The sequence below is a fragment of the Notamacropus eugenii genome, chromosome 2, assembly GCF_028372415.1.
Source record: "Notamacropus eugenii isolate mMacEug1 chromosome 2, mMacEug1.pri_v2, whole genome shotgun sequence".
NCBI lineage: Eukaryota > Metazoa > Chordata > Mammalia > Diprotodontia > Macropodidae > Notamacropus > Notamacropus eugenii.
In genome coordinates this window covers 145,219,092-145,234,545 of record NC_092873.1, presented here as the reverse complement: position 1 = coordinate 145,234,545, position 15,454 = coordinate 145,219,092, and the positions used below count along the sequence as shown (strand labels likewise).

The 15,454-nt window shown below is 37.4% G+C and overlaps 1 protein-coding gene across 3 annotated transcripts in view; it reads left to right on the top strand.

The window, feature by feature from the left end:
• The window catches only part of FILIP1 (filamin A interacting protein 1), a 261,568-nt gene extending 250,002 nt beyond the window's left edge, over nt 1-11,566 (top strand). For 2 of the 3 annotated variants that reach the window (XM_072642630.1, XM_072642629.1), the window contains exon 7: nt 7,067-11,566. In XM_072642630.1, the coding sequence (XP_072498731.1) occupies nt 7,067-7,107 (41 nt within the window). In that variant the 3' untranslated portion in view covers nt 7,108-11,566. Of the gene's footprint in view, nt 1-2,762; nt 2,839-7,066 lie in introns of all 3 variants that reach the window. The other variant, XM_072642632.1, reaches the window with a different exon arrangement.
• The last annotated feature ends 3,888 nt before the right edge of the window (nt 11,567-15,454 follow it).

Sequence of the window (15,454 nt, the reverse complement as noted above, 5' to 3'; positions counted from 1 at the left end):
AGTTTTTCTTCCTTCTTTTCTTCCTTCCTTCCTTATCTCTTTTTTTCTTTTCTTCTTCTTACCCTCTTTGTCTTCTCTCTCTTCTTTCCTTCCTTCCCTCTTTCCTTTCAAAAATCTCATCTCTGATGTATGCTTCAGAAGCTCTCTCCTTGGATGTTGATTGATGGAGATCAAGGTGTTATCTGCTACATCTGCTTCCAGATCCATGCTTTGGTATCTTTATTTTTTATTAATTGACAAAAATCAGTTTTTCTCCCTCCTGTCTCCTCCTAATAAGAAGAAAGAAAATGCTTATAACAAATACTTATAGTCAAGCAAAACAGATTCCTACATTGGTCATATTTTGGAATCTTTAAATGCAGTAATTGATTGAGGAGGAAGAAGTGTGGGACTTTTCTATTAGCTTAAGATTAGCTAACAAAAGATATACAGGTTTCATCTATGGCGCCTTGTCTAGGCCCAGGTAGACAGGTTGTTATTGGAAAAATAAGAAGTTGGAAAAAAGAGAAATACCTTCTCTGTTGGTTTTAGAAGTGAGACCAAAGAATAGGAAAAAATTAACTTTTATAGGAAACATGCCAAGGATCTTGCAAATTCCAGGAGAATGACCTAGGGTTATTCAGTCAAGCAAGCAATGAAGCCATATAGATGTATCTGTCTATCTCTCTGTCTATCCTAATCTTGAGAGTTCCTTATGAAATATAGCTGGATTCTTAGACTTAAGGGAAGAAAACTAAACTGTTAATACACAAAGATCTTATCAGGAGGATAAAGGTCTTACTTGTTGATATAGCTCTATATATGCATATGCATATGCAGATATTTATCCAATAGAAAGAACTATTATATCAGATACATTCTTCAGGGTGAGGAAAGAGCGCACCTGCAGTTACAAAATTCTAAAAAGGAAAATCCTATCTTTATACACACATGGGCATGGAACTACAAACACCAAATCTTGTGGAAAACATCACAGAAGTTAAAGGTTATTAGCCCTGTCATAAATGTAGAGTCCGTGGAGGGGAATAATGGCTTATAAGGCTGAAAAAGGAGAGTGGAGCCAGTTAGGAAAGGGTTTTAAGTGGCAAACAGAGAAGTTTCTATTTGTGTGACATGGTCAGACAAAATCACTTTGACAGCTGTGTGGAGCACGGACTGGATGGAGAGAGAGTTGAGGTAGGATGATCCATTAGGAAGTAATAGTTTATAAGAGGTAATAGAAAGCCTGAATTAGAATGGTAGCTGTGTTGTGAGTGGAGAGAAGGTGTGAGATGTGGTGGAGACAGAATCAACAAGTTTAGAAAGTACTTCTTGCAGAAGACACAAGCTGAAGGTCAAAGGAAGCTAGAGATTCCAAGAAAAGGAAGTGAGGGAGAACACTCCAGGTGTAGGGTTCAGGCTGCACCTAAGTAAAGGGGTGGGAAGGGAAATGAAGCATGCAGGGAACAAGGAAGCCAGTTTGACTGGAAAGTGGAGGGGATAAGGGTAATAATCTGAAATTATCCTAGAAAAGTAGGCTAGAGGCAACTTGTGAAGCCATAGAGGAGTTTGAATTTCATCCTGAAGGTCAAAGGGAATCACTGAAATTCCTTGAACAAAGAAATGACTTTTTTTAAAGGAACATTAATGTGGCAGCTATGTGGAACATTGTTTAGTGTTGAAAGAAGTGGAGGTAGTTAGAGGCCACTGCAATAGTCTAGGTGATAGGTAATAGCACCTGAGCTAGGGTGACAGCATTTTAGAAGTTATGAAAATGTTGAAAAAGAAATATCCCAAATAGAATAATAAGAGTCAGCATTTAAATAGTGGTTTAAGGTTTAGAAAGTATTTTTACTTATGCTGTTTCATTTGGTCCTCATAAGAATCATTTGAGATAAATGCTAATATTACCCCTATTACCCCACTTCACAGATGAGAAAACTGAGACCAAAGGAAGTTAAGTAACTAGAAGGTCACCCAGCTGGTTAAAATGTCTGTGGAGGGGAAGGAGAAAAGAAAGGAAGGAGGGAAGGAAGGAAGGAAGGAAGAAAGGAAGGAAGGAAGGAAGGAAAGAAAGAAGGAAGGAAAAAAATATTTGTCCAGTACCTACTAGGTGCCTTGCTCTGTGAAAACTGCATTATGAATGAGATCTCATTTGGACAATCCTACAATCCCTATTTCCTTCTCCAGTGGACTAGGCAAATAGAGGTTAGATGACTTGCCCAGGGTCACAGTTGAGTAAATGTCTAAGTCTGAATTTGAACTCAGGTCTTCCTGACTGCAGTCCTAGCGCTATCCACCTAGCTGTTCTACCTAGAATACATTGAATATATAAATTAGCATGTAAATAGAGTCTAATGTCTGAAAGAAGTTAGAAATAGGGTAATTAGAAACTACCAATCTGAAATACTTTGCATATATAAAGGTTTAGTGGTAACTGTCCTAGAGATACTTTTAAATCTTACCTCTGATGTTAACTATATGTTTGTGGGCAAGTCACTTAAAACTTTATTAACCTCAGTTTACTCATCTGTAAAATGGGGATAATAATCCCTGTAGCACTTACCTCTCAGGGGTGTTTGTAAGGATCTGATTTTAGTTTTTATATTTTAGTTTTTTATATTTTAGCACTTTGTAAATGTTTGTTGAATTGTTTGACTAAAAATTAGGTAGAGAAAATATTAGAATTCTTCCTCGAGCTTCTAATATGCCTGCTCTCAGTCAGTACTGCTGAAGTGTTGCTAAGGGTTGATAAGGATGGTGTAAATCTTTTTTTTTGGCAGGGTGTACCATGGGAAGAAGAAGGGGGAGTTCAGCTCTATAATTCCATTAGGGAAGGAATGCCTTCTGCTGTTGCAGGTCAGCTACTGGTGTGTCTGACACTTGTAGTCTCAGAGTGTTGCTTGGGGAAGTACTGAGATGTTAATGGACTTGCCCGTGGTCAAAAAGTCAATATGTGTCAGTGGCATAGCTCATGACTAGCCTCTGTTCACTATACCATGCTGCATCAGTAAATCTTGTGGGATGGACAAGAGCAATAAGGTATACTGGAAAGACCAGCAGAGCAGAAGATGTGGGATCTGCGTCTTGTAGCCAGAAGTAGAAATGATTTGTGATTTGTGCCTGGAACACAAGCAGTACCCAGGATAAGCAGCACAAAACAAACCCTCAAACCAACTCCTCCAGAGAGGAGGGAGCAGGGCAGAGCTCACTGCCGCAGTACTGCCCAAACTGAGCACACGCCCTTCCTTTCCATAGTCCCTCTCCACATACGTGGCTAAAGTGTCACCTTGGGGCTTTTATCTTCCTTCTGGAACAGGGGATGCATTTGGGTAAACCATGACTGTCACAGGGAAAAACAATGTCTTGTCCTCTGTCCATGCCATTGACAGAAGTAACCAGTCTCGAAATCTTTGTTCCCAACATTTTTAAGCTTTGGCAGAAGGTTCTAGTCCTTTGTCATCCCCTATAGGCCAGAGAAGAAGGCACTACTAGCTCACAATCATGGATGTGGGTAAACAAATGGGTGGAGGGCCCTGAAGTGAAAGGGAGGAATGGGGAAGGGTGTCAGAGCTACCTTCCCTGCTCTTTGCCAGCTTTCTTGGTATAGTGACATTTTGTGCATTAACAATGCGTCATCAAAACTTCCCTACCCCCAGGCAATATCCAGTGTGCAGTTCACATGGTGAGTGTGTCCTGTGGTTCTCTCTGGCAGAGACCACTCATTGGGAATTAGCCTCTAATGTTTCTGTACTGTAAAAAGATTGCAATGGCTTCCAGTCCTGTCTAAGGACAGAAAAAAATTCCTAGTCTCCACCACTCTAGGACAGCTCTCTGATCATGCTTTTTTGACATTTACTTACTTGTAAGTAAGCCACAGATAAGTTGCTTTATCTTTTTGAGTCAGAGTTTTCTGACTCGGTTATCAGAGGAAAGTGCTTTGTAAGCCTTATAAGGCTATGCATTTAAGTCACTATTGTTGTTTAGTTGTGACCTCATCGATCACAGCAGCCAATACTGTCCAGGGGTTTTCTTGGGAGAGAAACTGTCATTTCCTTCTTCAGTGAATTAAGGCAAACAGAGGGTAAGTGATTTACCCAAGATCACACAACTAGTAAGTGTCCAAAGCCAGATTTAAACTCAAGTTTTCCTGACTCCAGGCCCAGTGCTCAATACACTGAACCTTCTAGTTGCCTCTTCAGTCATTATTGCGATCCTTTCATCTGACTTTTACGAATGATATTCTAAAATGACTGTAGCAGCACTCTCTGTGGTGGCAAAGAATTGGAAATTGAGGGATGTCCCTCATTTGGGGAATGGCTGAACATGTTGTGGTATATCAATACTACCATGCTATAAGAAGTGATAAGCTCAATGATCTTAGAAAAACATGGAAAGATTTGCATGAAATAACGAAGAGCAAAAATGAGCAGAGCTAAGAGAACATTGTACACAATAACAACAATATTGTTTTAAGAATGACTTTGAGTTATTTTAACTCTTGCAAATACTCAAATGAACTTCAAAGAACATATGAAGAAAGATGCTATCTGCATCTAGAAAAAGAACTGATAAATAGATGTATGGATAGAATAATTTTACACATACACACACACATATATACCTATTTGTGTCTAATGGTAGCCATCTCTAGGCTGGAGGGGAGAAAAAAGGGGGGGAATTTACATGATAACTTTATTATATATTTAAAAGAAATAGAAAGTTGTACACGATAGATTGCATTTTCATGTTCAATCATCTTTTTAAAAATTATGCTATGTTATGGAAATGCTTTTTTTATTCCATAAATTTAAAAATAAATAAATTGGGAGGGGGGGAGAAGAATGGTAATGGCATGTGTAGCTATATATAAAAATAACTATAGGAATTAAATCAGTCAGTTAACAAATATTATTGGACAACTAATGATAAAAACAACATATTTGCATAGTGCTCCAAGATTTTCAAAGCGCTATATAAATAGATTTTTCATATAACAGTCCCTATGAGTTATGTAGGACTCAGTTTATGCTAGAGCGTTGCTTAACATTATTTTGTGACTTTACTTTCATGCAAATAAACCTAAACTTGAAAGTATTCAACTGGTCGCCTTTAATAGAAATGTCAGCACTATGGATATTGTAGTTTTAGAGATTTAAACACTGAGTGACCTTGGCTAAGTCTGTGATCTCTAATGAATGAATAGTAAACTTCTATTTTTTAAAAACCCAATATATTCTCAAAAAGAAATATAGATGTTTTAGCAAATTTTTATTGGTTGTTCTTATATTTTTTAAATTTCCTCTTCTTTCCTTCCCTTTCCTCTCCCCAGGAGCTATCCCCTATAATAAAGAATTTTATAAAAGAAAAAAAAGAGTAAAACTAGTCAACACAAAATATTTTAGCATTATGTGCAATGTTTCATAACTCATGGACCCTAGCCTCTGCAAATGAGTAGGGAGAAGTGTCTTTTCCTATCTCTTCAATTGAGGCCAACTTTGTCTTTCAGATTTCTTAACATTCAGTTTCAATTGTTTCATTACTGTTCTTTCCTTTAGATTATTGTACACACACGCACACACACACACACACACACACACACACACACACACACATACATTTTCCTGACCCTGCATACTTCACTATGCATCAATGCGTGTAAGTCTTTCCATGTTTTTTAGAGGAAAATAATATTCCATTACTTTCAAGAACCACAATTTGATTCACTTTTCCCTGTTCAATGGACATCTAGTTGGTTTTCAGATCTTTGATACCACAAAAAAAGTGTTATTATAAATATTTTGGTGCTTATGGAATCCCTTTCCTTTTTTGTCATATACCTTGAGGTATTTGCCTAACAGTGGAATCTTTGCATCAAAGGATAGAAACATTTTAGTAACTTTTTGCATGATTCCAAATTACTTCTCAGAATGGTTGTACCGATTCATAGTTCCACCAGCAATAATACATTAGTGTACCTGTCTCTTTACAACCCCTCCAAGCTGACTATTCCCATCGTTTGTGTCTTTGCTAATTTGTTGATACGAGGAAAACCCTCAGGGTGTTTTGATTTTATTTGCATTTCCCTTAGTAGTATTGATTGGGAGCATTATTTCATGTACTTAATAGTTTTCCATTGTTCTTTTGAGGTTTGTTCAGATCTTTTTACTATTCTCTATTGTGGAATGTCTTTTGGGCACAGTCAGTTATCTATGTGGCTTGATATCAAACTTTAATAGAGATATCTGACACAAATATTTTTTCCTAGTCAACCACTTAACTTCTCATTTTAGATGACTTGATTTTGTTTGTGAAAAAAAACTTCCATTTCATGTAATCAAAATTATCTACTTCATCTTTTGTAACTGTCTCTTCTTTTTTTTGGTTAAGAATTCATTCCCTTCCTATAGGTTTATGAGTCACTTCCCTCCTAATTTTTTTATAGTATGATTCAAGTCACACATCCATTTTGAATTTATTGTGCAATATAGGGTTAGATATTGGTCTAAGCCCAATTTTTGCCAGAATGTTTTCCAGTTTTCCCACAAGTTCAGAAAGATGGGTCTTAATTGGGCTTAAACAGTGTGATTTGATGAAAAATAATAATTTGGTTTCTATTTCTGTCTTAACTGCTAAATTACCATAGGATTCTAGTTAGGTCCTTCACTGTCTCAGTTGTTCCCTTGGTAAAATGGGCCAAATGGAATTTCCCCAAAAATAATGGTTTGAAAAGCGCTTTGAGAACCTTGAATGTAAAGCATAATCATAGTATAAACAAGTTATTCAAATATGGCAGATTACATCTATGGCAACTCAGTATCCAGGAGTTATCTAAGATTGCTCCAATTTAAAAGTCCATTTCCAAATCAGAAAAAATAATTATCCATCAAATCATATGTTCTGATTTTTATTCGGAAAATATGGTCACCAAAATTGTACAGCAAGCCACTGGACTGATGTAGATGGTTCTTTTAATTCCTTCATGTGTTTTAATGAAATAGAAAACACAGGCATTATCTTTACTTTTAGCTTTGGATTTCAGCTTGAGTATAACTGAAAATATGTTCTTTTTCTATTCTCATTCTAGAAAGCATCATCATTCATCAGTTACGGATGAACTCTAGATGAAAAACAACACCAAGCATATACTTTGTGTGTGCGTCTCCTTTGAACCCCAGCTGGATGAATATCACTTCTGCAAGCCCTTTGTCATCGCCATGGTTTTCTATGCTACTGATCACTAATGGAAATCATTTACAACTTCCAATGAATGTTTTGGGGGGTAGAATTTTAAAGCTTAAAGGCGCCTTGCTAATATGGAAATGGGTAACAAGAGCAATCCAGTCTCTGTGCCAACGGAATTTTATTCTCCTATTTGCAAAGCTTTCAGGTCCACTGGCACACGCTTGTGTTTGTTGTTGTTACTTACTAGGTAATTTATTTTTTTAAGTACACTTTGTAATGTGATTTTTTCCATTTCCATAGTCAATGGCACATGGAATTGTTGAATACACTGTCAGTTCCTTGAAGTGTTGATATTTTGTTTTCAAAATGATTAAGAAATGTAATGCCTTTTTTTCTTTTGGTTGAGCTAGATATTTTAAAGGAAAACAATAAATAATATTCTTTACAGTTTCCCAGGGTGAATTTGTAGATGAGACTTGAGAAGCACAAGATCCTTACAAGGGACTTTTTTTTTTCATAGTGCTATGGTTCTGAATGTGGTTCAATGCTAATAAACAATAGCTATGGACTATGTCCCAATTTCCAAGCTTGATTTTAAATATTTTCCACTATTTGTGGAAGCTGCTGTTACCTAAGAGTGTTGTTTGCCAAAGCCCCAAATTTTATGCCAATCACACTGGGAAATGATACACTTAATTGAAATGCGGAAGCTTAACCTGACATTAACCTGATATATTGGAACTTAAAAGCCAAGAAAGGCATACCCCACTTAGCTTGGTTCTGTGAAAATGTGATTTAAGGCAAAGTAACATTATAAAGGGGAAAAGAATGTTACTGCTATTGAGACTTCAAGTACCAGTTTAGACCGGATCATTTCAAAACACCTGATTTGCATCTCAGGGCAACAGCTGAGCAATATTACATGAGGGTTTCTCAGTATCATGGTTGGGTTTTGTTACAGCGTGTTATTGATGTTATTGCAAAATGGCATTTGTCAGGGCATTGTGACACAAGACAGAAGCCTGTCGTTTCAGACTGACAATTGAAGTGTTTTCCTACTTTTGGTATAATGATAAGTATAGATAAGAAGGGACTGTGTGCTGCTAGTATAGCCTTGGTGAGGTCATCATTTTATTATATCCTCAGAATTTATCCTATATGAGAGTTTGAAGATGAAAAGTGGCCAAGAGGGATGAAAAATAAATTAAGCACAGTTGCTATTCACTGATGACTATCGGGCAGGATAGATGATTATCATGACACATTTTTATGGACTATTTTAAAAGCTGAGAAATGTGATTTCTAAAGGGAAAGACAATATACCTTACTGAAATCTCATTGTCAGAGCTGCTATTGAATTCAGTTTTATGTGAAAATTTGCCCCAAAGTTTACTTGAAGTGCTGACATTTTTGTTTTTCTTTAACCTTTGTCAATATGAAAACATTTTCAATAGGCCCAAAACAAAACATAATATCTGGGAGCAACATGGAAGGAAAATGAACCTGACAAATTAAAAATCAATTTAGCATATTTCTAATTTTATCTATACATATTATGTAAATAATAAAATATTGCAGTTAAGGAAAACCTTATTTTCAGTGTCAGAAGGATAATGAAATCAACACAAGTAACACTGTGATGAGGTTATTTCTTCAACTCCCAAAGAATGGAGCCCATGATGTTACAGACTTCAAAGAAGAAGCCCTTGCTAGGTTTGAACAGAAGTGGGAGAATTTGGAGATTCTGTGACAAGTACATATTTTTCCCTTATGTGGATGTAGAGAGTGAATAGTTGTGCCTTATAGAAAATAACAAGAGAATCAAGTTCAATGTGTATTTTATTACCAAATGGCCATGTTATATGTTTAAATAATTTTGGTTTTCAAAAAGATTAATGTTGTAATACATTAGTTCTGGTCCAAATAATTAATATATAGCATTGCCATAACTTGTAATCTTTTGGACTGCTGGTCAAAAATAATATTGTATATGTGTGAGGTTGATATTATTATTACAAGGTTTTGTTTTCTAAGGAAGTTGAATTATAATGATATTTCAATTTCAGAAGAACTACGTAACATTGCTATGTCTGGGGTTTATTATTAAGTGCCTTTTTCTCAGATGCTTATACCTCTGACACAAAAATTTACTCTATGATGAAATATTGCATTCAGTCATAATTTAATAGCTCTTCCCTTCTACCCCCAACTAATAAATACTATAGATTTGATGGTGTTTCCATGTGTTATACAATAATGATTCCAATTTCAAATAATCTTCAAATCTTGTCACACAGCATTGACTTTTCACTGAAATACTATAGCCAATCTATAACATTTTACCTAAAATGATTGTTTTCCTGATATACTTAGAATGTGCTACATTATCCCAAAACAAGAAACAATTTAGATAGAGGTTCATGTTTCATTCCATTCTATGATGAAAGCTTCTGCATATCAAATTGGAATCTGAGGGCCAGATAACATGGTAATTTCAAAAATGAATATGTGTAACAATATACAGAATTAGGAAAGATCAGAAAGCTTTGTACAGTGAAACATATAACAGTAAGATCCATAGTTATGGGATCATAGATTTCGAGTTGGAAGGGGTCTTAGAGGTCATCTAGTCTAATGTATTCAACTTATAACCAAACAAGTCAATGAATATATCAAACTATAACGCCCCTGTTTAATATCCAGGTTACTCCTATGGAATCCTTTTTCTCACCTCCACCCTTACATTTGATAAATATGAATAGTGCCCTTTGTTGGAGTAGTCTTTCTGGGATACCCCTGGATACTGAATCATGGGTATATGCCAGGCTATCTTTGATTATTCTTATTAAAAGGAATGTACTTTTGTGGCTCCAAAAGTTTCTCCTATAATTGCTGGCATAAGGGACAGTAGCAGCTCAAGTTGTTATCATCCCCAATACTTCTCTAGTTCTGTGTCTGTAGCAATTCTAGAAAGGCGGGTGATATGGGGAGGGATCATGGCAGCATGTGAAAACTTGAGAAATTCTCCGTGGTGTCATTCTCAATAATGACAGGAAGGTATTTGGAAATAGAGAGAGGATAAGTTAGGTCCCCTTAAGAATATTTATGCCTCAGTCTGGAACTGTCATAGGCTCACAAACTTTCAATATCTGTTATTAGAATCAAATACTACTAATCATCAGACTAGATAATGCTGCTTTTAAAATTGGATAATTTTTGAATGCTCTCCTAATGAGATTATATCAAACTTTTCAGTTCACTTCACCAGAAGCCTTTTTCTTAACATGGAACAATCCACTGCTACACAATTCTTGATATATTACAGAAAGAAAGTGTCCTGAAATAATTCTCTATAGTTACCCCCAATATATTGATAAAAAATTTGTCTTTATGGTAGTTAGTAAATATAGCAAATAGACCAAATTTCAGAAAGATAGCCCTGATTACTCAAGTATGAAGAATTTATGACAGGGCCTAGGCTTACGACAATACCAGTTTGAAAGAAACATTTACCAGAATTGCTTATGCAACATAAATGTTTAAGTATAACAGAGAAACCTTGATCTGAAAAGCATTTCATAACCATCTAAACGTACCATGTTTACCAATCGAAGAAGGAAAAATACAAAAAGAAAAAGCTATAATAAACCCCCCCAAATTAGGAGGATTTGGGAAGTTAATCTTACTTTTTAGACCTTAAAATTTGTATTTCTTGGATTTGCAAGCACTTAGCACATAACTCATGACTTCATGAAAGCTATTTTATTTTTTACTTAGAAAAATACTTTAGGTTTATTCATTTTGAACTGAAACATTCAAGGTGCCATAACATGCTACATTTATTCTCCAGTGTTATTTCTTGTATATGTTATTTGGGAACTTTATCTTATTACTTGTGGTCTGGTTGTTTCCACACTGCAGATTTATAGGCTATATTTTGGTTTAAAGAATATGAGCTAGAGTATTCCACACAAAGAAGCTTATAATTTGATCAATTATGTTATGAGAATTTGTGAAGATTTAATGTAGAAAAAGAATACATTTGAAAAAAGTTGGGGAGTACAGTTTATTTTCCTAATACTTCTAACACAATGTACACTTAATATTGCCTCCTTTGAATTGTATTAATTGAGAAGTTTATTATTTTCAAGTGAAACCTATTAAATATGTGCATTTATACTTGTCTTTTATATGAATGCAATATCCTGCCTTCACTTCTTCACTGACTATTGAATTTATTTAACTAATTAAGACATTTGGAGAGTTAGTTATAAAGTCAACAGTACCAGTCAGAATCTCACCTGCGTGTGAGAAAAAAAGGTTTGTAAAGTAAATGCATTGTGCAATATTCCTTTTGAGTTGAAACAAACTTCATAGAAAATAAAACCATGTTTTAAATGAGTACAGAGCCTCCTCTTCATTTAAAATGTAGCCCTCTCCTTTCCCAACACACCAACCTTGGCTTACCCCAAACTACCCCTAGGTTCATCCTGTAAGTCTGATTCTACTTAAAGACCATAGCTCACCAGTACCTGCCAACGTGTTTACTTTTATTAGTCAGATGGAAGACAGTGGTTCAGAGGGAAAGAATTTAATGAAATAGCATAGTAAGAAAATAGCAATAAAACATTTCCCCCAAATAAACATGGGGCATATTCTCCCCCAAAGACACATACTGTCGGTGAAAAGAGTGTGTATACTTAGGGAATATAGGCAGTTATGTAAGAGAACCAACACATACCACCAAAGTTGCTAGGAGGCCAGGAACTCACAGATGACATTATGTTGCTTCCACTAGTATTAAATGATGTGTAGTTTCTGCTTGGAAGTATTCTGTTGGTTTCATATTCACTGCTAGGTTTTGTTTCTCCAGACACTCAACTTCTAGATGCTGGTTGCAACTGTAGCTCTCAGTTGAGGAGGAACCCTTTTCCCCCACAAGAGCGAGACTGAATTCTACCATCTGTCAATTAGCTTAAAGCCCAGAGACTTAAGGTTCAGACATTTTAGGGAGGTAGGTTCTTCACACACTTGATATCAAACTAAGGAAACCCCTTCTAACTTTTCATAAAGAAAATGGGATCTCTCCATTCATATAAACTTATCTATGAGCAGCTTTCTTTTCCAAATGGAGAGTCTTTAGCCTTGAGAGGCTAAGGATTTATAAAACAGAAACCAGCTACACTGAGCTAAGTAGAAAGCAGAGGCATTCAGTCAATGTTTCAATTTTCTGGATCTGGGGCTGAGCCACAGTCCTTTGTTCCACACCAGTATGTGACTAAGGGGTAGAAATTACCAGGCCCCTCTTTGAATTAGGATGAGAATAAATTTGAGCCATTAAATAAGAGGAGGCAAAGTCATTGTTCCCCACTCACCTACATTTGTTATGTATCAATGGACAGCAACAAGCTTCCAAGGCTTTGAGCGACCTTACAAAAATATCTCCTTTTTTTAACTTCCGTATTCTCTTCCTCATTACAGACATGCTACTCCTAATCAAAGGACAGAAGCACAGCTATAACAGGTCTGACAGGTCAAGTTAGTCTAACTTAAAAGGGCTTCAGAATCAAATAGTAAACAATGTTCTTCCTGTACACAAGATACAGAGCACTGTGGGAAGGTACAATAGAAATAGAAGCCTGTCCTTTGAAGGGTTCATATTCAATCTAGTGGGGCAGCTAGGTGGTGCAGTGGATGGACCACCAGTGCAGGAGTCAGAAGGACCTGAGTTCAAATCTCACCTCAGACACTTAACACTCACTAGCTATGTGACTTTGGGCAAGTCACTTAACCCCAATTGCCTCATCCTGGGTCATCTTCAGTCATCCTGAGGGTCACTGGATTCAGATGGCTCTGGAGGAGAAGTGAGGCTGGTGACCTGCACAGCCCTCCCTCAAAACAAAGTCAAGTGCAAGTCATGTCATTATTTCTCTGATGGCATGGTCTTTGGCAATGAAGGATGAACACACATTCAATCTAGTTGAGGAGCACATGAAAATAGATTAAGAACATGCCAAAAATTAGATTAAAAATTAGATGTCGCAAAGCACTAGGGAAAACAAAGTAAAAGAGTGAACAGTGCTACAATATTGGGTATTAATAGGACTTGGGAAAGTAGGATTTTTCTGCAGCTATAAATTTAACTTACTTCTATATTCCATATGTGGTGAGTAAAATTCAATTAAAGTATGCTAGGCTTGGAAGCTCAATTCCATGTGGACAGTCTCGGGCGGGTAAAGGTGGGAACTTCTAAATCTTAGAGTTCTCAGGAGACCCCCCAGGAAACGGCTGGGAATCGAGGTGAACCGAGCTATCTCGTGTATTTCCGCCTCTTCCCGTGAGAAACGTGATGGGAGAGAGCTCTCCCCGCCCTCGAGATTGTCCCGGATTGGAGCACACCTAGTTACCTAACAGGCACGGTATTCAGATGCAAACTATGCCGCTGCAGAGCTTAAGTAGGATCAGGAAAGCCTGAAAGTTCTCTTGGGTGGAGGGGCGCAGAGCGGACAGGACAACAAGGCTCCGCTTTTCCTCTCTCCTCTCTCCCCTCCCCCTCTCTCCCCACTTACACTTCTACTTCCAATCTCTTATTGTAAGATCTTTGCCTCCTTGGGAGATCTTTCTCTTTCCCTCCTAAGGAAGTATTTCCCTGCACTTGTAACTAGACCCTGAAATAAAGCTCAACCCTTGTTCGACTCTGGAACGTCCTTTCTCTCATACGAGCATCCGGTTTGGCCAACCAAAGACCTCGGGAGGTGAGGTAAGCAGACTCGGGTAGCCCACAGGCCTCTAGGCCTGGCAAAAGTAGACTAAGGTATGTATTCTCTAAACAAGAAAACAGTTTATTGGCAGAGTGGGAACCTGCCAATAGAGTGGGCCCAATGACTACCTCAGTTAGCTGAAAGACTCCTAGATCAAAATGCAGCTTCTTTTTATAAGCATAGAACAAAGAACTGAACAGAGTAGGTAAGGAAATAATACAATTGGTTAAAAGGTTGGCGACATCAGGGGGTTGAGGACAGTGGTTTTCCTGGGACAATTGCAGAAGATCTGAAGAAAAATCCCAGGACTAAGGTTTGGTCCCTGTGAAGAATAAAGACCTCCTAGTCCCTAAGAACCAATACGGTGGGAGCCCTGGGGCTAGCTGCGTTGGGAGGTGGCCTCAGGCCCAGCCACAGGAACTCTCACCTCCCAAACAGTGTAGGAGAGCCCTGCATCTGGGAGTGGGGGGGAGAGGAGACTGAGGAAAGCTCTGCAGATAAGGAAGGCTAGATCCAGCTGTGCTGCCATATTGCAGCCCTGAGCAAGAAGGAACCAGCACATACCCAGTGAGTGCAGAAGCAGTGGGGTGGGGATGCTGCTGACTGCAGGCACTTCCAGGTAGGCAGAATTCTTGATTTCCATTTCAAGCTAGAGGGTAGAACTGAAGGAGGATCCAAGGCCAAAGACACCAACCCCCATACCCCAGGACTAGAGGCAATTACAAAAAATAAGCTGTTAAAAATTTAAAAATGAGCAGGCAAACAAATAAGAATCCAACCATAGAAGGTCACTATGGCAATAGAGAAGACAGGTTCATCTGCAGAGGAGGACACTGAAGCAAAAAAAGCCTCTCCTGTCCCAAAGAGTAACATCAAATGGTCACCTGCCCCTCTGAAATTCATAGAACTTTAAAAAGAATTTAAAAATCAAATGAGAGAGATTGAGGAAAAATTAAAAAAAAAAAAGAACAATCCAAGAAAAACAAGATTATGAAAAGAAAGTCAACCAACTGGAAAAGGAGATCCAGAATATTTTTTTTTAATTCTAATTTATTCATTTATTTTTAGTTTTCAACATTCATTTCCACAAGATTTTGAGTTACAAATTTTCTCCCCATTTCTCCCCTCCACCCATCCCAAGAGAGCATGCATTCTGATTATCTGTTCCCCCAATCTGACCTCCCTTCTATCACACCCTTCCCTCCTCTTATCCCCATCCCTTTTATTTCCTTGAAGAACAAGATAGATTTCTATACCCCACTGCCTGTATATCTTACTTACCAGTTGAATGTAAAAGCATTTTTTAAAATTTTTTTAAAATTTACTTATTTAACTTTTAACATTCATTTTCTCAAAATTTTGGGTTCCAAATTTTTTCCCCATTTGTCCCCTCCTCCCACCCCAAAACACCGAGCATTCTGATTGCCCCTATCACCAATCTGCCCTCTCTTCTATCATCCCTCCCTTCCCTTGTCCCCATCTTCTCTTTTGTCCTGTAGGGCCAGATAACTTTCTATACCCCATTATCT